General features: G+C 47.2%; 2 protein-coding genes across 4 annotated transcripts in view; both read left to right on the top strand.

Moving 5' to 3' along the window:
* The window catches only part of usp3 (ubiquitin specific peptidase 3), a 37,118-nt gene extending 23,425 nt beyond the window's left edge, over window positions 1-13,693 (top strand). For all 3 annotated transcript variants that reach the window (XM_071536277.1, XM_071536274.1, XM_071536276.1), the window contains 2 exons: window positions 11,185-11,252; window positions 12,114-13,693. In XM_071536277.1, coding sequence (XP_071392378.1) covers window positions 11,185-11,252; window positions 12,114-12,591 — 546 coding nt within the window. In that variant the 3' untranslated portion in view covers window positions 12,592-13,693. The remainder of the gene's footprint in view (window positions 1-11,184; window positions 11,253-12,113) is intronic.
* Window positions 13,694-15,328: 1,635 nt separating this feature from the next.
* On the top strand, window positions 15,329-20,131 carry fbxl22 (F-box and leucine-rich repeat protein 22). The gene is made up of 2 exons (XM_071536241.1): window positions 15,329-15,666; window positions 19,783-20,131. Exons 1-2 carry the CDS (start codon window positions 15,329-15,331, stop codon window positions 20,129-20,131), a joined length of 687 nt encoding a protein of 228 aa, XP_071392342.1.
* Window positions 20,132-20,335: the final 204 nt, after the last annotated feature.

The following is a 20,335-nucleotide window of genomic DNA, read 5'->3' as shown; positions in this document are numbered from 1 at the left end:
CCTACTGGCGACAGGAAGTTGTGTGAACTTGAGCGTACGTTGTCCGATCTGCACCGGATTTCACATGAGGGACGAGAGTCCAGGCCTGACGACGTCTACATGCCCCGCGGCTGCAACACGCCCCGACTTGCACACGGAGGCGAGGGCCCGCTCATCACTGCTTGCAGTTTTAATTAGGGCCCGAGCACGACTTCGTGCGAAGCCCTATTGAAACTGAAGGAATTATTATTATTAGGGCCCGAGCACGACTTCGTGCGAAGCCCTATTGAAACTGAAGGAATTATTATTATTATTATTATTATGATTTTTATTCCGCGTGTTTGATTGCATTTTTGAGGGGCTAAAGGTGCTCGAAAACGGACCAAACTTTGCAAACGCGTCAGAACTGGTGAAAATTGAAGTCTTTTATGGGTCTCGGACATGGGAGTGGCAAAATGGCTCAATAGCGCCCCCTACAATATTTCAAAACAAAAGCCCCCACCTTTCGGTTTCAGCTAGACGTACGAAACTTGGTATGCTCATGTATAATGTCCAGACTTAAAAAAAAGTCTCTTGGTGCCATGCCCTAAACCCAACAGGAAGTGGGCCATTTTGAATTGATTGCGACATTTTTGGGCGTTTTTGGGCGTTTGCAGGGGTCGTACTTTAACGAACTCCTCCTAGGCGGTTCATCTGATCCGCGTCAAACTCGGTCAGCGTGTATAAAAGACCTGGACGATGAAAAGTTATCAAAAGCTTGAGTTTTCGTCACACGCCGTGGGCGTGGCGTGGCGTCGAATTTCCGTGTTTCGCCACGAAACAGGAAGTGGGTTGTAACACCACTGTACATGGTCACATCTGGCCGAAACTTCACACGTTTGATGAGAGTCCCGGCCTGAACACATCTATATGCCGATATTCGGTTATAGTCATAGCGCCACCTACTGGCGACAGGAAGCTGTGTGAATTTGCAGGGGTCGTACTTTAACAAACTCCTCCTAGGAGGTTGATCGGATCCACGTCAAACTTAGTCAGCGTGTATAAAAGCCCTCGACGATGAAAAGTTATCAAAAGCTTGAGTTTTCGTCACACGGCGTTGCCCTGGCGGCGCGGCGAATGTCGATGTTTCGCCGTGAAACAGGAAGCTGCCATAACTTGAGTGTACATCGTCCGATTTGCACCAGATTTCACATGCTGGACCAGAGTCCAGGCCTGAGGACATCTACAGGCCGCTTAGGAGTCATAGGCATTGCGCCACCTACTGGTGACATGAAACAGGAAGTGGGTTGTAACGTGACTGTACGTGGTCAAATCTGGCCCAAACTTCACACATTTGACTAGTGTCCAGGCCTGAGGACATCTACATGCCGATATTCAATTATGGTCATTGCGCCACCTACTGGCGAGAGGAAACAGGAAGTGGGTTGTAATGCCACTGTACATGGTCAAATCTGCCCCAAACTTCACAGGTTTGATAACGGTCCCGGCCTGAACGAGTCTACGTGCCGATATTCGGTTATAGTCATAGCGCCACCTACTGGCGACAGCAAGTTGTGTGAATTTGAGCTTACATTGTCCGATATGCACCGGATTTCACATGCTGGACAAGACTCCATGCCTGAGGACATGTACATGTCCCGCGGCTGCGACACACCCCGACTTGCACACGGAGGCGAGGGCCCGCTCATCACTGCTTGCAGTTTTAATTAGGGCCCGAGCACGACTTCGTGCGAAGCCCTATTGAAACTGAAGGAATTATTATTATTATTATTATTATTATTATTATTTTTCTCCTTCGCTAAAAAAAATCGGACTTTTGAGGGCCTAAACGTGCTCGGAAAGTTGCGAAACTTTGCACACGCGTCAGAAGTGGCGAAAAATTATATATTTTATGGGTCTCGCGCATGGGTGTGGCAAAATGGCTCGATAGCGCCCCCTACAGACGATACCTCGCCGTACGTTTCCCCTAGACGTACGAAATTTGGTAGGCACGTGTATCATGTCCAGACTTAAAAAAAAGTCTATTGGTACCATGCGCCTAAACCCAACAGGAAGTCGGCCATTTTGACATTTTTGGACGTTTTTGGCCGTTTGCAGGGGTCGTACTTTAACGAACTCGTCCTAGGCGAATGATCGGATCCGCGTCAAACTCGGTCAGCGTGTATAAAAGACCTGGACGATGAAAAGTTATCAAAAGCTTGAGTTTTCGTCACACGGCGTGGGCGTGGAGAGGCGACGAATTTCCACGTTTCGCCACGAAACAGGAAGTGGCTTGTAACGCAACTGTACATGGTCACATCTGGCCGAAACTTCACACGTTTGATGAGAGTCCCGGCCTGAACACGTCTACGTGCCGATATTCAGTTATAGTCATAGCGCCACCTACTGGCGACAGGAAATGACATGTTTTATACTGTGGTGTACTACTCCGAGCGGGTTGACCAGAGCCACCTCAAATGTGGTCAGAAAAGCCGTAGGACCTTGATGACGCTTCGTGATGAAGATCGGGAGCGTTCGTCGCACGGCGATGCCATGGCGGCGCGGCGAATTTTGATGCTTCGCCGTGACACAGGAAGCTGCGTTAACTTGAGTTTACGTCGTCCGATCGGCACCGGATTTCACATGCTGGTCCAGAGTCCAGGCCTGAGGACGTCTACAGGCCGATTGGGAGTCATAGGCATTGCGCCACCTACTGGCGACACCAAACAGGAAGTGGGTTGTAACGCGACTCTACGTGGTCAAATCTGGCCCAAACTTCACATGTCGGATGAGAGTCCCGGCCTGAACACGTCTACGTGCCGATATTCGGTTATAGCCATAGCGCCGCCTACTGGCGACAGGAAGTTGTGTGAACTTGAGCGTACGTTGTCCGATCTGCACCGGATTTCACATTAGGGACGAGAGTCCAAGCCTGAGGACGTCTACATGTCCCGCGGCTGCAACACACCCCGACTTGCACACGGAGGCGAGGGCCCGCTCATCACTGCTTGCAGTTTTAATTATTATTATTATTTTTCGCCGGCCAAATAAATCGGACTTTTGAGGGGCTAAACGTGCTCCAAAACTCACCAAACTTTGCACACGCGTCAGAAGTGGCGAAAAATTATATATTTTATGGGTCTCGCGCATTGGTGTGGCAAAACGGCTCGATAGCGCCCCCTACAAAATTTCAACGAAATACTCCACGCCGTACGTTTGTCCTAGACGTACGAAACTCGGTAGGCACGTGTATCATGTCCAGACTTAAAAAAAAGTCTGTTGGTTCCATGCGCCTAAACCCGACAGGAAGTCCGCCATTTTGAATTGATTGTGTCATTTTTGGGCGTTTCAGGCCGTTTGCAGGGGTCGTACTTTAACGAACTCCTCCTAGGCGAATGATCGGATCCACGTCAAACTTAGTCAGCGTGTTTAAAAGACCTCGACGATGAAAAGTTATCAAAAGCTTGAGTTTTCGTCACACGGCGTGGGCGTGGTGAGGCGGCGAATTTCCACGTTTCGCCACGAAACAGGAAGTGGCTTGTAACTGGCCTGTACATGGTCACATCTGGACCAAACTTCACACGTTTGATGAGAGTCCCGGCCTGAACACATCTACGTGCCGATATTCGGTTATAGTCATAGCGCCACCTACTGGCGACAGGAAGCTGTGTGAATTTGCAGGGGTTGTACTTTAACGAACTCCTCCTAGGCGGTTGATCGGATCCATGTCAAACTTAGTCAGCGTGTATAAAAGCCTTCGACGATGAAAAGTTATCAAAAGCTTGAGTTTTCGTCACACGGCGTTGCCCTGGCAACGCGGCGAATTTCGATGTTTCGCCGTGACACAGGAAGCTGCGTTAACTTGAGTTTACGTCGTCCGATCTGCACCAGATTTCACATGCTGGACAAGAGTCCAGGCCTGAGGACATCTACAGGCCGATTAGGAGTCATAGGCATTGCGCCACCTACTGGTGACATGAAACAGGAAGTGGGTTGTAATGTGGCTGTACGTGGTCAAATCTGGCCCAAACTTCACACGTTTGACTAGTGTCCAGGCCTGACGACATCTACCTGCCGATATTCCGTTATAGTCATTGCGCCACCTACTGGCGAGAGGAAACAGGAAGTGGGTTGTAACGCCACTGTACATGGTCAAATCTGCCCCAAACTTCACAGGTTTGATAACAGTCCCGGCCTGAACGCGTCTACGTGCCCATACTCGGTTATAGTCATAGCGCCACCTACTGGAGACAGGAAGTTGTGTGAACTTGAGCGTACATTGTCCGATCTGCACCAGATTTCACATGCTGGACAAGACTCCATGCCTGAGGACATGTACATGTCCCGCGGCTGCAACACACCCCGACTTGCACACGGAGGCGAGGGCCCGCTCATCACTGCTTGCAGTTTTAATTCTTTTTCTTTTTAGGGCCCGAGCACGACTTCGTGCGAAGCCCTATTGAAACTGAAGGAATTATTATTAGGGCCCGAGCACGACTTCGTGCGAAGCCCTATTGAAACTGAAGGAATTATTATTATTAGGGCCCGAGCACGACTTCGTGCGAAGCCCTATTGAAACTGAAGGAATTATTATTATTATTATTATGATATTTATTCTTATTGTTTCATGGCATTTTTGAGGGCCTAAAGGTGCTCGAAAACTCACCGAACTTTGCACACGCGTCAGAACTGGTGAAAAATTTGACATTTTATGGGTCTCGGAAATGGGAGTGGCAAAATGGCTCGATAGCGCCCCCTACAATATTTCAAAACCAAAGCCCCCACCTTTCGGTTTCAGCTAGACGTACGAAACTTGGTATGCTAATGTATCATGTCCAGACTTAAAAAAAAGTCTCTTGGTGCCATACCCTAAACCCGACAGGAAGTCGACCATTTTGAATTGATTGCGACATTTTTGGGCGTTTTTGGGCGTTTGCAGGGGTCGTACTTTAACGAACTCCTCCTAGGCGGTTCATCGGATCCGCGTCAAACTCGGTCAGTGTGTATAAAAGAGCTGGACGATGAAAAGTTATCAAAAGCTTGAGTTTTCGTCACACGGCGTGGGCGTGGCGTGGCGTCGAATTTCCATGTTTCGCCACAAAACAGGAAGTGGGTTGTAACACCACTGTACAGGTCACATCTGGCCGAAACTTCACACGTTTGATAAGAGTCCCGGCCTGAACACATCTATGTGCCGTTATTCGGTTATAGTCATAGCGCCACCTACTGGCGACAGGAAGCTGTGTGAATTTGCAGGGGTCGTACTTTAACGAACTCCTCCTAGGCGGTTGATTGGATCCACGTCAAACTTCGTCAGCGTGTATAAAAGCCCTCGACGATGAAAAGTTATCAAAAGCTTGAGTTTTCGTCACACGGCGTTGCCCTGGCGGCGCGGCGAATTTCGATGTTTCGCCGTGAAACAGGAAGCTGCGATAACTTGAGTTTACATCGTCCGATCTGCACCGGATTTCACATGCTGGACCAGAGTCCAGGCCTGAACACATCTACATGTCAATATTCGGTTATAGTCATAGCGCCACCTACTGTCGACACGAAACAGGAAGTGGGTTGTAACTGCACTGTACGTGGTCAAATATGGCCCAAAATTCACATGTTGGACGAGAGTCCCGGCCTGAACGCGTCTACGTGCCGATATTCGGTTATAGCCATAGCGCCGCCTACTGGCGACAGGAAGATGTGTGAACTTGAGCGTACGTTGTCCGATCTGCACCGGATTTCACATGAGGGACGAGAGTCCAGGCCTGAGGACGTCTACATGTCCCGCGGCTGCAACACGCCCCGACTTGCACACGGAGGCGAGGGCCCGCTCATCACTGCTTGCAGTTTTAATTATTATTATTTTTCTTCTTCTTCTTCTTACTCGGACAAATAAATCGGGCTTTTGAGGGGCTAAACGTGCTCGAAAACGGACCAAACTTTGCACACGCGTCAGAACTGGTGAAAAATTATATATTTTATGGGTCTCGCGCATGGGTGTGGCAAAACGGCTCGATAGCGCCCCCTACAAATTTCAAAAAAATACTCACGGCCGTACGTTTGTCCTAGATGTACGAAACTTGGTAGGCATGTGTATCGTGTCCAGACTTAAAAAAAAGTCCATAGGTACCATGCGCCTAAACCCGACAGGAAGTCCGCCATTTTGAATTGAGTGCGACATTTTGGGGCGTTTTTGGCCGTTTGCAGGGGTCGTACTTTAACGAACTCGTCCTAGGCGAATGATCGGATCCACGTCAAACTCGGTCAGCGTGTATAAAAGACCTGGCCGATGAAAAGTTATCAAAAGCTTGAGTTTTCGTCACACGGCGTGGGCGTGGTGAGGCGGCGAATTTCCACGTTTCGCCACGAAACAGGAAGTGGCTTGTAACGCAACTGTACATGGTCACATCTGGACCAAACTTCACACGCTGCATGACAGTCCCGGCCTGAACACATCTACGTGCTGATATTCGGTCATAGTCATAGCGCCACCTACTGGCGAGAGGAAATGACATGTTTAATACTGGGGTGTGCTACTACTAGCAGGTTGACCAGATCCACCTCAAATGTGGTCAGAAAAGCCGTAGGACCTTGATGACGCTTCATGATGAAGATCGGGAGCGTTCGTCGCACGGCGTTGCCATGGCGGCGCGGCGAATTTCGATGCTTCGCCGTGACACAGGAAGCTGCATTAACTTGAGTTTACGTCGTCCGATCAGCACCGGATTTCACATGCTGGTCCAGAGTCCAGGCCTGAGGACATCTACAGGCCGATTGGGAGTCATAGGCATTGCGCCACCTACTGGCGACACCAAACAGGAAGTGGGTTGTAACGCGACTCTACGTGGTCAAATCTGGCCCAAACTTTACATGTCGGATGAGAGTCCCGGCCTGAACGCGTCTACGTGCCGATATTCGGTTATAGCCATCGCGCCGCCTACTGGCGACAGGAAGTTGTGTGAACTTGAGCGTACGTTGTCCGATCTGCACCGGATTTCACATTAGGGACGAGAGTCCAAGCCTGAGGACGTCTACACGTCCCGCGGCTGCAACACGCCCCGACTTGCACACGGAGGCGAGGGCCCGCTCATCACTGCTTGCAGTTTTAATTAGGGCCCGAGCACGACTTCGTGCGAAGCCCTATTGAAATTGAAGGAATTATTATTATTATTATTATTATTATTATTCTTTTTCTTAGTCGCTAATGAAAATCGGACTTTTGAGGGCCTAAACGTACTCAAAAAGTTGCGCAACTTTGCACACGAATCAGAAGTGGCGAAAAATTTGATATTTTATGGGTCTCGCGCATGGGTGTGGCAAAATGGCTCGATAGCGCCCCCTACAAAATTTCAAAAAAATACTCACGGCCGTACGTTTGTCCTACACGTACAAAACTTGGTAGGCACGTGTATCGTGTCCAGACTTAAAAAAAAGTCCATAGGTACCATGCGCCTAAACCCGACAGGAAGTCCGCCATTTTGAATTGAGTGCGACATTTTGGGGCGTTTTTGGCCGTTTGCAGGGGTCGTACTTTAACGAACTCGTCCTAGGCGAATGATCGGATCCGCGTCAAACTCGGTCAGCGTGTATAAAAGAGCTGGACGATGAAAAGTTATCAAAAGCTTGCGTTTTCGTCACACGGCGTGGGCGTGGTGAGGCGGCGAATTTCCACGTTTCGCCACGAAACAGGAAGTGGGTTGTAACACCACTGTACATGGTCACATCTGGACCAAACTTCACACGCTGCATGAGAGTCCCGGCCTGAACACGTCTACGTGCCGATATTCGGTTATAGTCATAGCGCCACCTACTGGCGACAGGAAATGACATGTTTTATACTGGGGTGTGCTACTACTAGCGGGTTAACCAGATCCACCTCAAATGTGCTCAGAAAAGCCGTAGGACCATGATGACGCTTCGTGGTGAAGATCGGGAGCGTTCGTCGCACGGCGTTGCCATGGCGGCGCGGCAAATTTCCATGTTTCGCTGTCAAACAGGAAGCTGCGTTAACTTGAGTTTACGTCGTCCGATCAGCACCGGATTTCACATGCTGGACAAGAGTCCAGGCCTGAGGACGTCTACAGGCCGATTGGGAGTCATAGGCATTGCGCCACCTACTGGCGACACCAAACAGGAAGTGGGTTGTAACGCGACTCTACGTGGTCATATCTGGCCCAAACTTCACATGTCGGATGACAGTCCCGGCCTGAACGCGTCTACGTACCGATATTCGGTTATAGCCATAGCGCCGCCTACTGGCGACAGGAAGTTGTGTGAACTTGAGCGTACGTTGTCCGATCTGCACCGGATTTCACATGAGGGACGAGAGTCCAGGCCTGAGGACGTCTACATGTCCCGCGGCTGCGACACGCCCCGACTTGCACACGGAGGCGAGGGCCCGCTCATCACTGCTTGCAGTTTTAATTAGGGCCCGAGCACGACTTCGTGCGAAGCCCTATTGAAATTGAAGGAATTATTATTATTATTATTATTTTTCTTACACGGACAAAAAAATCGGACTTTTGAGGGCCTAAACGTGCTCGGAAAGTTGCGAAACTTTGCACACGTGTCAGAAGTGGTGAAAAATTATATATTTTATGGGTCTCGCGCATGGGTGTGGCAAAATGGCTCGATAGCGCCACCTACAAAATTTCAAAAAAATACTCACGGCCGTACGTTTGTCCTAGATGTACAACACTTGGTAGGCACGTGTATCGTGTCCAGACTTAAAAAAAAGTCCGTAGGTACCATGCACCTAAACCCGACAGCAAGTCCGCCATTTTGAATTGAGTGCGACATTTTGGGGCGTTTTTGGCCGTTTGCAGGGGTCGTACTTTAACGAACTCGTCCTAGGCGAATGATCGGATCCGCGTCAAACTCGGTCAGCGTGTATAAAAGAGCTGGACGATGAAAAGTTATCAAAAGCTTGAGTTTTCGTCACACGGCGTGGGCGTGGTGAGGCGACGAATTTCCACGTTTCGCCACGAAACAGGAAGTGGCTTGTAACTGGCCTGTACATGGTCCAATCTGGCCCAAACTTCACACGCTGCATGAGAGTCCCGGCCTGAACACGTCTACGTGTCGATATTCTGTCATAGTCATAGCGCCACCTACTGGCGACGGGAAATGACATGTTTGATACTGGGGTGTGCTACTACTAGCGGGTTGACCAGATCCACCTCAAATGTGGTCAGAAAAGCCATAGGACCTTGATGACGCCTCGTGGTGAAGATCGGGAGCGTTCGTCGAACGGCGTTGCCATGGCGGCGCGGCGAATTTCGATGTTTCGCCTAGAAACAGGAAGCTGCGTTAACTTCAGTTTACGTCGTCCGATCGGCACCGGATTTCACATGCTGGTCCACAGTCCAGGCCTGAGGACATCTACAGGCCGATTGGGAGTCATAGGCATTGCGCCACCTACTGGCGACACCAAACAGGAAGTGGGTTGTAACGCGACTCTACGTGGTCAAATCTGGCCCAAACTTCACATGTCGGATGAGAGTCCCGGCCTGAACGCGTCTACGTGCCGATATTCGGTTACAGCCATAGCGCCGCCTACTGGCGACAGGAAGTTGTGTGAACTTCAGCGTACGTTGTCCGATCTGCACCGGATTTCACATGAGGGACAAGAGTCCAGGCCTGAGGACGTCTACATGTCCCGCGGCTGCGACACACCCCGACTTGCACACGGAGGCGAGGGCCCGCTCATCACTGCTTGCAGTTTTAATTATTATTATTTTTCTTCTTCTTCTTACTCGGACAAAAAAATCGGACTTTTGAGGGGCTAAACGTGCTCAAAAACTCACCAAACTTTGCACACGCATCAGAAGTGGCGAAAAATTATATATTTTATGGGTCCCGCGCATGGGTGTGGCAAAACGGCTCGATAGCGCCCCCTACAAAATTTCAAAAAAATACTCACGGCCGTACGTTTGTCCTAGACGTACGAAACTTGGTAGGCACGTGTATCATGTCCAGACTTAAAAAAAAGTCCATAGGTAGCATGCGCCTAAACCCGACAGGAAGTCGGCCATTTTGTATTGATTGCTACATTTTGGGGCGTTTTGGGGCGTTTGCAGGGGTCGTACTTTAACGAACTCGTCCTAGGCGAATGATCGGATCCGCGTCAAACTCGGTCAGCGTGTATAAAAGACCTGGACGATGAAAAGTTATCAAAAGCTTGAGTTTTCGTCACACGGCGTGGGCGTGGTGAGGCGGCGAATTTCCGCGTTTCGCCACGAAACAGGAAGTGGGTTGTAACGCCACTGTACATGGTCACATCTGGCCGAAACTTCACACGTTGGATGAGAGTCCCGGCCTGAACACGTCTACGTGCCGATATTCGGTTATAGTCATAGCGCCACCTACTGGCGAGAGGAAATGACATGTTTTATACTGGGGTGTGCTACTACTAGGGGGTTGACCAGATCCACCTCAAATGTGGTCAGAAAAGCCATAGGACCTTGATGACGCTCAGTGGTGAAGATCGGGAGCGTTCGTCGCACGGCGTTGCCATGGCGGCGCGGCGCATTTCGATGTTTCGCCGTGAAACAGGAAGCTGCGATAACTTGAGTTTACGTCGTCCGATCTGCACCAGATTTCACATGTTGGACAAGAGTCCAGGCCTGAGGACATCTACACAGCAATTACGACACATAGGTTTTGCGCCACCTACTGGTGACACAAAACAGGAAGTGGGTTGTAACGTGACTCTACATGGTCAAATCTGGCCCAAACTTCACACGTTTGAATAGAGTCCAGGCCTGAGGACATCTACATGCCGATATTCAGTTATAGTCATTGCGCCACCTACTGGCGACACCAAACAGGAAGTGGGTTGTAACACCACTCTACGTGGTCAAATCTGGCCCAAACTTCACATGTCGGATGAGAGTCCCGGCCTGAACGCGTCTACGTGCCGATATTCGGTTATAGCCATAGCGCCGCCTACTGGCGACAGGAAGTTGTGTGAACTTGAGCGTACGTTGTCCGATCTGCACCGGATTTCACATGAGGGACGAGAGTCCAGGCCTGAGGACGTCTACATGTCCCGCGGCTGCGACACACCCCGACTTGTTTAGTTTGATTCTTGTTTAGTTTTATACTTAATCTGACACTTGATTAGTTACAGGCTCATGCATGGTCAGACAGTTTGAAAGACTGTGATTTTGGCAGTAATAGTGCTGACTCCAGAGGAGGAATTGTCATCCTGCTGTTTTGTGTTTACAGCCAGAGAATTCCTTACCAGGGAGCTGCCTGTATGACCTTGTTGCTGTGGTAGTGCATCATGGATCTGGGTGAGTAGGTAACTGTTGGAGCATCTTTCGGGCATTAATGTGTATGGGTGTATTTGAATGTTTATAGTGGAGAATGACAGGAAATATTCACTTAATTAAGGAATTTGCTTACCCAAGAAGTATCCCATGGTTTAAGCATTCAAATGGACTAGAAAGTGCTGTTTTATCACCTGAGCCATGAATAATACTTGATATTCATGCCTGGTTTTTGTGATAAAGTATCACATCTTAAATTAGAATTTACGATTTGTATAATCATTGATGAACGATGATTTAGTGGTTTTACAATCTCTTACAGCAGCATATTGCTTATCTCAGCCTTGTTTTAGGTCAATCTGTCGCTCACTCCATGAGTTTGTTCTAGCTGACACATGTTCATGTGCTCTGGAGCAGGCGAGAACAGTTTCTGTCACCATGGTAACAAAATGAACAGCTGGTCACCTACATTGCCAAAACAAAACTTGGTGATGAATCTCTAAATTGTCATCTGCCTGCCAGCTCTGCCTACTACAGTTGGCTGTCAATCACAAAGGCATAATGAGTAAATCTCACCCAATCTCTGCTCAATAATTTGGATCCAGTTTTGTAGGAAAGCCTTGTGGACAGCTGCATATTAAAACCTTGTGTAGCCGCTAGATATTGAAAGGCATCAGACTGAAAGGTACTGAAAATGTGTTTAAACATGCTAAGAAGAGCTGTTATCCATTAATCTGCTGCTATTCTCCCTGTGGCCACTAAGTGGTGATATTGCGCTGCCACAGCGTTGTCAAGCTAAACGTGTTCCTCTCACTTGCATTGCTGCGAGCGACGTGTTGCATGAAGCCAGGCAGCATAATGTGATATATCCGTCTGTGTTCGCAGGGTTGGATCAGGGCATTATACGGCATATGGCAGCCACGAGGGCCGCTGGTACCACTTCAACGACAGCACGGTGACTCTGACGAACGAGGACACAGTGAGGAAGGCCAAGGCCTACATCCTCTTCTATGTGGCAAGGCCTGACAAGACAGCCACAGACAGGGAGGCTCTGGACACGGCAGCCGCGGACAGGGCTACCCGAGAAATAGTTGCTCAGGACAAGGTTGCGGTGGATACGGTAGCTACAGACAGGGCTTTGCCGGACGTGCCAGCCTCTCACATGGGCACTCTGAGCACGGTAGCCCCAGATGAGGCTGCACTGGAAAAGGTGGGTGACGACGTGGCTGCGTTGGATGAAGCTGACTTGGAGGAGATGGCTCCACAGAAAGTCCAAACAGATAGGGATACCTCAGATCAGGGTGCCTCGGACCGGGCTGCCGCAGAGAATGCTAGCCCAGCTATACAAGCTGCTGCACAATGATGCCTTGAGACTGTCACAGCCTCAGACCAGCTCCTCACTCCACTTCTGCCTCACCTGAATCACATTTCTCACAGTGCTTGATTTTAACTAGTTCATTTCACATTTGATGTATGTGCAAGTATTTTGTTTTTATGACGTTTTGTGTATGACAGCGTCGTGTATAACTTGCTGCTTGATTTTTTTTGTTTAGTATGAATTTGTTGCATTTGTTTCCTTGATGTCACATTCCTCGATTGAGGTAGACTTCTCCTAATGTAATAGATTCCAAAGGTGATCGTTTAAAATAATGAAGAAAGCTTTAGCCTTGGAAAACCTCAGTTGGTCCAATGTTAAGTCTAGACTGAAGAGATTCACATTGTGTCAAGACACTTTGTGTCATTGTGATAATATTTTTGATTGTCTATTGTTTATAAAGTTCCTAGTTGACTTTTATATTTACCACCTCTAAACAACCTCTAGTAGTACTCTTTTCCAATTAGTAGGGGAGATTGTAGGCATTAGAATGCAACAGATTTATTGATTGACAACTGCTGAAAGTTGTTATAACCTCTTGACCAGAACCAATGTGAACAAAAATGATCATTCTGAAATTTTGTTTTATTATATTTGTCTGTATTGGCTTGCTAGTCTTCACTGTAACATCTTAAGTTAATCTGAATTGGGCTGGAAAAATAGACCTAAAGAAACACCTTGTCTTTTTCAAACATGTATCAGGCAGGTGTGAAAATGACAAATTAGGTGGGAGAAACAACCTTTTCTTCAAATGTTTATGATATTTTGCAGTTAAGCAAATTTGAAACCCTAACCCATCCACTGCTCAAACCCAAAACTGTGGCCCCCTCTTTCATTGAGCCCAACCTTCCATCTGCCGCACCACACCCAGAGAACCTGTAGCAGTTGGGGCAGGACATAGACAATTTATTACATTCTACAATAGTCTTTTTAAGCAGTTGAAATCTTGTTCATTTAGCAGGTTCTAATGATTATTTTAGTGATGTTTTAAATGGCAGAAGCACCCGTTATTGAAGTACTTGAGTTGAAATGAATAGGGCCCATAGGTCTCATAATAAGGCAAAATCCACCCTCAAATAAAGAGATACAGATGAAGTTTATTAGTGACTCCGTTTCTTTTATTCCGTCAGTAGGATACATAGTCATGAAGTGTAGTTGAAAAACACTGGCACTTTGGAAACTGTTGCACAATTGATTCGTATTTTAGTAGGATTTTAATTTGCCGGAAGTAAGATGAGATGAAACCTTTTAAGGACAAAGGGAAGGACATAGTTAAAGTGCAGCAGGACTACTAGATCCAAAAAATGTCTTTATAAACTGAACTTCTCTCTGCAGCTAGCTGTGTTTTTATACTGTTTCGTAATGTTCTTTGAGGCACTTACAAAGAAAAAAATACTGACATCAAAAGTATGTAGACAGGGCTTTAAATTTCCTGACTCTATAAGTGAGGAAATGTTCTTGCACCTAGGGTGTCATGTGATTACGTAAGCTGGATACACACTCACCATTCTACATTCTGCTGATATGCCCTGTGTAATTATCCAACCCTCTTATTATGGCTTGTAATAGAAAAGAGCCTTTGATATGTCCAACAACCTCAGAGGAGCGAGCGCAAATGTTTCAGCAAGGCTTTGTGTTGTTTTTCTTTTCCCTCTAGCGAACATCTCCGCCCACACAAACACACATAGGAGCTCCCCTCAGGACACGTGCCAGCCAGTCAGCCTTCTCGCTTAGGCAGGAACAAGCACTCCTGTATGTTAAAAAGGAACAGCTGCTCTTCCTAGCCCTCTCACAGGTGGCTGTCTGTGGGCTCGCTACTCTGTCCCCATTAAAGGCACAAGTAGCCTTTTTTTTTTTTTTTTAATCTTTCCTTTTGGAGTTTAGGTCGCAGCTGCTAATGAGCTCACGTTGCCTGGTGTTTGTAATGCTTTAGATGAGAGCTCATCATGACTCGCAGTGAGTCACGATACAGGCTGTAACCACCTTCCCTACAGTGGCATTTCCCAATGTCCTGTGGGTTTAATAGACTGGTGATATTAAGTAGAACAGGAAATGGCTGGTGATGGGTACACTTTGTGTAGAGTGGACTGATGAAATGGATACAGCGGCATTCTCCTGTTCATTCCTGTCGTCTCAGTATGTCCTCTCAGCGCTGCACATGTGCAATTTCAAACGCACATGCACTGAGTCATAGTTCACTGTGTTCCTTCAGGCAAAAGCTATGCAACACTATTGCGGCTGTCACTTTCATTCACATGGAGGGCGTGTTAGGTTTAAGTTGTGTAATTGGAATAGGTTTCGTAATTAATTTATTATCTTAAGTGAGTAGCAGATAGAATGGAGGAAAGTTCTGGTCCTAAAATGGGTCATTAAAGTTGTATATGTAAGGCCTCGGATACATTTCTGTTTGAGAATTAGGCCAGGACAGTGTAAACATCTGGCTCAGTCCAGCGGGCTGCTTGCCGCCTGTTGAGAGCCATATGACAGATGGAAAGGGAGTGTATGGCTCACACATTTCCATCTTTGACTGCACCGGCAGTTGTCTTCCCAAAATAGCCTTCACTCCACGGCCTTATATGTGCAGGCCTCCAGCGTGCGCCTAAGGAGGCATCATGTATCTAGGCCACACAATACGGACTGCAGGCTCATTGTTGCTGTGTGTCAGCGGGCCTTTCACTGCCCCGGGGACGAGGCCTTTCTTTCTCTCTCTCTCGGACGGCTCACCATGCATCTCACCCAGCTCAACCGCGAGTGTCTGCTCCACCTCTTCTCCTTCTTGGACAAGGACAGCCGGAGGAGTCTGTCTCTGACCTGTCAGCGGCTCCGCGAGGTCTTCCTGGATCCCTGCCTCTGGTCGCTGCTCCACTTCAGCTCCCCATGCCAGCTAAGATGGGACAACTTTGTGCTGGGACCCTCACTGCGCTTCTTGACAATCTGCTGGTACTCCAGCAGGGTCCAGCAAGTGTGCAACATCGAGGACTGGCTGAAGACCTCGTTTCAGAGGGACATCTGCAGTAAACACGAAAGTCTGGTCAGCACTTTCCTGGCCCATGTCTGCCATATGTGAGTGTTTGTGTGATTTTCCCCTGCTCTGCCACATGTAATTTGAATTGTACTGGGATTCTGCTGAAGATTACTAATCTTAACAATCAATGATGAAATACAAACATTAGACATAGCTGCTTGTCACAACATTGTGCTAGAATGTAGTAGGGAATTCACCGGAGCCTTAGTTTCAGTTTTGTGATTTGCATAACCATATATGAAAGAAGAAACTCCAGTGACTTGGTCTGCCAGGCACTTTGTCATTCAGACCCACCACAGGACACAAAGCTGTTGTCATTCAGTAGCATACGACTTACTAAAAATCCATTATGTTCAGCTGTAAGCACTAGGAGACACAAACCTGCTCTAACCTAAAATGGTTTCAAACAAACGCCAGTGTGTCAACATCACCTGCCTCTAAGGGGAGATAATGTTGAGGGAAAATAGTGTTTACCTCAATCAATCAGCTGCTCTTGGACTAACATGTCACTGTGATAGCACAGGGAAAGGGCAGATAAGAACACATTCATTTAACATCCTGCATTGCTTTCCACTGTGTTCTCATTAGAGACAGTCTATCCAGATTGGCTACAGAGACAGAAAAATGACACAGCTGTAAGGCATAAAGCTATGATAGATCTATTAACTAATACTATATAACTATGGTCAGATGTCAGATAATATTTAGCTAAGTGAATTATGCGACAGTTGAATTTGATAGGATACTGAAACGTAGAACTTGCCAATTCTATTGACTTTTGGCCTTCTGCATAGCCGGCTGCACAGAAGAATCAGCCTTGAGAGGCATAATGAGGTCTCTGGACAATTTCTTCAAGGCAGCCAGTAATAACCGTTGACGCGAGGGAGCCTGGCCACCACAGCTGTCTGGGACAAGAGGAGGGGAAAGGGGCTGGCTCATTTGCAAAGAGCTCAGTGTGTAACCTTGTGAGGATTTCCTGTATTGTGAAACTTGAGACACAAGCCACAGCTATAAGACCAGTCAAAACTAGAACCGCCGACTTTGTCTGAGTTCCCTATCTCATCCCCTCGAGCCGCCATGAAATGCCGTACTGATAAACCCTCCAAAATTGTTAAAGGAAAAGAAAACAAGGGCACGTGACAAAGTGGGAGGAGGAGGAGAGAGGCTGTGGGGGAGATAAAGAGTGATTTGGCCGCAGACCCTCCCAGTCTGCTGCAGACTGGAGATTTACACAGGCAGGTGGAGCCTACAATTGGCTCTTTGTTGCTGTCAGAGGAATGAACATGTGCGTCTGCCTCTGCCTGCCTCTTCCTGGATAAGGCTCCACACACACTCTGACGCCAAGCTCAGATCCGTTTTTTTTCTCTCTCTCTCTCTCTCTAACGGAAAAACTATAAAACACAATGTCTTTGGGTCTCTTTACATGGTGTAATTTCATGTAGTTTCCAATTTAATGCTATTCTAATGCCAGTTGACTACAGAGCATCAATTTTGGGCATCAAGGACTCAGTTATTTAGATTTTGCAAGTGAGTCACAGTGGCAGAATTTTACAACATAAAATGACATGTACTCAAAGCGCAATGTTTTGTGGGTGGAGGGTACAGTGGGTGAAACAATAAGCCTTGGCATGAGGTGAAAATGACACATATTCCTGTAGTTGAAAAGCTTCTATCTTCTCTTACAATATGAGTGCTGGCATGAAAGCAAACACATTATGTGTTACTGTTTATGAGTCATGAACTTTGCTTACAAAGTATTTACACTTCAAGCATAAGGGCAGCTGTGTTTTTGAAATATTCACTGCTGAATTTAGATAGTAAAAGATTTCCAAAATCGATTTAGTGTTTCCAAAACAAACCCTTCAACTGAAGAGGCCAGAGGATTTGAACACTAAATGTATGTCTTAGTTCCCTCTGGAGTTCACTGGACGACTTGACCAGGCAAAATAACTGTTAGGAAACCAAACAAGTCATTAGAGAGATGATTACAGCTTTAAAAGGTGGTGTGGAGTTCTGCTGTGGCCTTTGCAGTGAGCTGTCTTCAGCTCAAACTAAACTGCCCTCCCTGTAGTTTGTTTTAGTGTAAACCATATCACAAGAAATGCCTCAAACATAAATGAGAAGGGGAAATGCTGTTGACATTTTGCAGCATATGATTGAAAAAAATACAAGCTGTTCACAGATATACCATGGTCAAAGATGAGACTGATTATTTTAAGTACCTTGAAGACACACTGGATGATGTAACTTGTTTTTCTTCACTTTTTTTTTTTTATAATAGTAGACTAGAAAACAGATGCCTTCGCAAAGCCCACATCATGATTTGCTGTATTTCATCTTGCATTCCCAAGAGATTAAACTATAATTCACATATTCCCATGCAAAGAAGGCACAAAACCAAAAAAGGCATCAGTGGAATAAACCTGCCACAGGGCAAGATTATACAATACAAGATAATACACTAACAAAAACACAGATACCTACCTCTTCTTCCCTCGTCTCTCCCTCCGGATCAGTTTGAAACTGAGTGCACATACTGTAGATGTGATTGACAACGGTGGTGGTGGGATTCTAGTATTAGTCTCTAGTAGGATTAGTTTGATGATTCCCAAAGTCCGAGGTGCCTTTGCCACACACTGATACTGCCAGAGAATATCTTATATACTGATAGCTAACAACTTAAAAAAACTCAAAAAATACTTTTATTGCTTTGAAAAAATGTGCATACATACAGTCTTGAAAGCTGGGAAAACAATATAGGTGCAGTCCTTGTGTCAAGTGAAAACTGTTTTACATCAGAACACACAAACAAAGGAATCAGTAGGGTGAGTGTGGCACCACAGGAGGTGCAATGAGGCACTTGCAAATTATGTCTTAAAGAGTAAAATATTAGTTAACGTGTGTGTGTGTATGATAGAGAGAGAAAGTGAGAGAGAGAGAGAAAGAGAGAGAGAGAGAGGAATTTGGGGAGGAGGAGTGATTAAAGCATGAGAGACAGTCTGTTGTGTAGACAGTTATGCTTTCGCAAAAAAAAAACAAAAAAAACATCTGCACAAAGGCAGGGGAGGTACCATGAGAGCAGGGCGGATTATGTAACGAGGGCTGATGAAGTTTTTATTCCCGTCGTGTTTACCTCCATTCACTGCTCTGATACACGTCTCTCCTGCGTTATAACTAACTGCAGTCAACACAGAGCGACTGAATCTCTCTAAATGCCACCGGCTTTGAGCTCCCGTCATTCCAAAACCCCCCTTTCTGTTAATGTCAATACCGTGCAATCACATCCGCTGATAAAGCCCCGCATTGGCCCCATGCAACAATGCAGTGGGGCACGTGTATTCACTGTGCTATGCCATGTACAGAGGTTATTGGGACAGTACCCACAACACTCACAGGCAACTGGAATGTGTTTGCCTCACATGTGGTAAAGTGGTAAGATTATGTAAGTCTTTATGTAATCTGCATCAGTGAACGTGAATGACATCCCCGAGCCACTGCCATCAGTGTGTCTGTCTGCCAGCTCTGTGCTGTGGGCCTGCCAGTAGGCTGCAGCGCTCTCCTGATACTGGGAGGCAACATAAACACCATTTACTGCAACAACTCAGTCTCATTTCAGATATTGGTAAAAATTAAGCATGAAAAACTGTCATTGTATGCCGTGTTCCAATTTCCAGTCAGACATCCTGCAATTGTCCTGTAGCACAGACACAGTTTTTTCACAAAAGCTCGATTTTTGGAGGACAGAAACATATATTCCCACTGGGACAGTGCATAAAGAAAAGATAGCTTGGTTTAGGCATTAAACTGCTCTATTGTCAGACAGATCAGGTTGCTGCCTCTCAATGGTGTTGTTTACAGCCTGTTGACATATGGCTCGGATCAGGCCCCGATCTATACGGTGTCTTCTGTTATCTGATTCCATTCAAAGGACTTGAAGTGTATTCATCTTAAAATCAGCACACACGCCAAACAGCATTGCTTACTTTAGACAAGTCCTTCTCCAAACAAACTAATCCCTTGTTACTCTACTGTATGCCCTAAGGCACGATGAGTAAAGATGACGCAGAACAGGACTCCTTGTACTCCCTCACGTGTGTCTAAACCTGTCGCCACAGTTGATGTTCAAACCTGACTGACTGCTGTCTCTCTCACAGGTGCCCCAACCTGCTCTCCCTGACTCTCTCTGGCTGTGCCCACATCACTGACCAGGATGTGACGGCCGTGCTGCAGGGCTGCAGGAGGCTGCACTGCCTCCGGCTGGAGAACTGCGTCCGCATCACCGACTGTGTCCTGGAGGCTGTGGCAGCCCACGGCGGCAGCCTGGTGGAGCTCCAGGTGGACTTCTGCCGGAACGTCACCCAGGCGGGGCTGCAACTGGTCAGGGAGAGGAGGCCGGCCGTTCGGCTGAGCGCAGAGAGGAGCGCCGGGATGATCCCAGACAGCATGCCTGATGAGAGGCTGCAGCTCAGGAGGACCCTGCAGAAGGTCCTGCAGTTCTCCTGATGTCTGTCCTCTCTCATGGACCACAATTCAACAAGGGACCACAAGGAGGAGCACTACAGGGCCAGCTCAGCGCTTCACCTTCTGAACTAAATATTTCAGGACCACTGGATTGCCTGGATTGGTTTCGCTTTTGTATTTAATTTAATAGAACTGTTTTTACAAACACTTTTTGATACATAGACTCTTTTTATATGTTGCTTCGTC

The sequence above is a fragment of the Centroberyx affinis genome, unplaced genomic scaffold (assembly GCF_046629955.1).
Source record: "Centroberyx affinis isolate AG114_WGS23_722 - 3 ecotype Tasmania unplaced genomic scaffold, CSIRO-AGI_Caff_v1 ptg002853l_1, whole genome shotgun sequence".
NCBI lineage: Eukaryota > Metazoa > Chordata > Actinopteri > Beryciformes > Berycidae > Centroberyx > Centroberyx affinis.
The sequence above is the reverse complement of the archived record's forward strand: the minus strand, read 5'-3'. Positions and strand labels throughout refer to the sequence as shown.

Coding starts and splice junctions, on each gene's coding strand:
- fbxl22 (XM_071536241.1), top strand. CDS start 15,329: ATGCATCTCACCCAGCTCAACCGCGAGTGTCTGCTCCACCTCTTCTCC. Junction 15,667..19,782: donor CTGGCCCATGTCTGCCATAT/GTGAGTGTTTGT, acceptor TCTCTCTCACAG/GTGCCCCAACCTGCTCTCCC.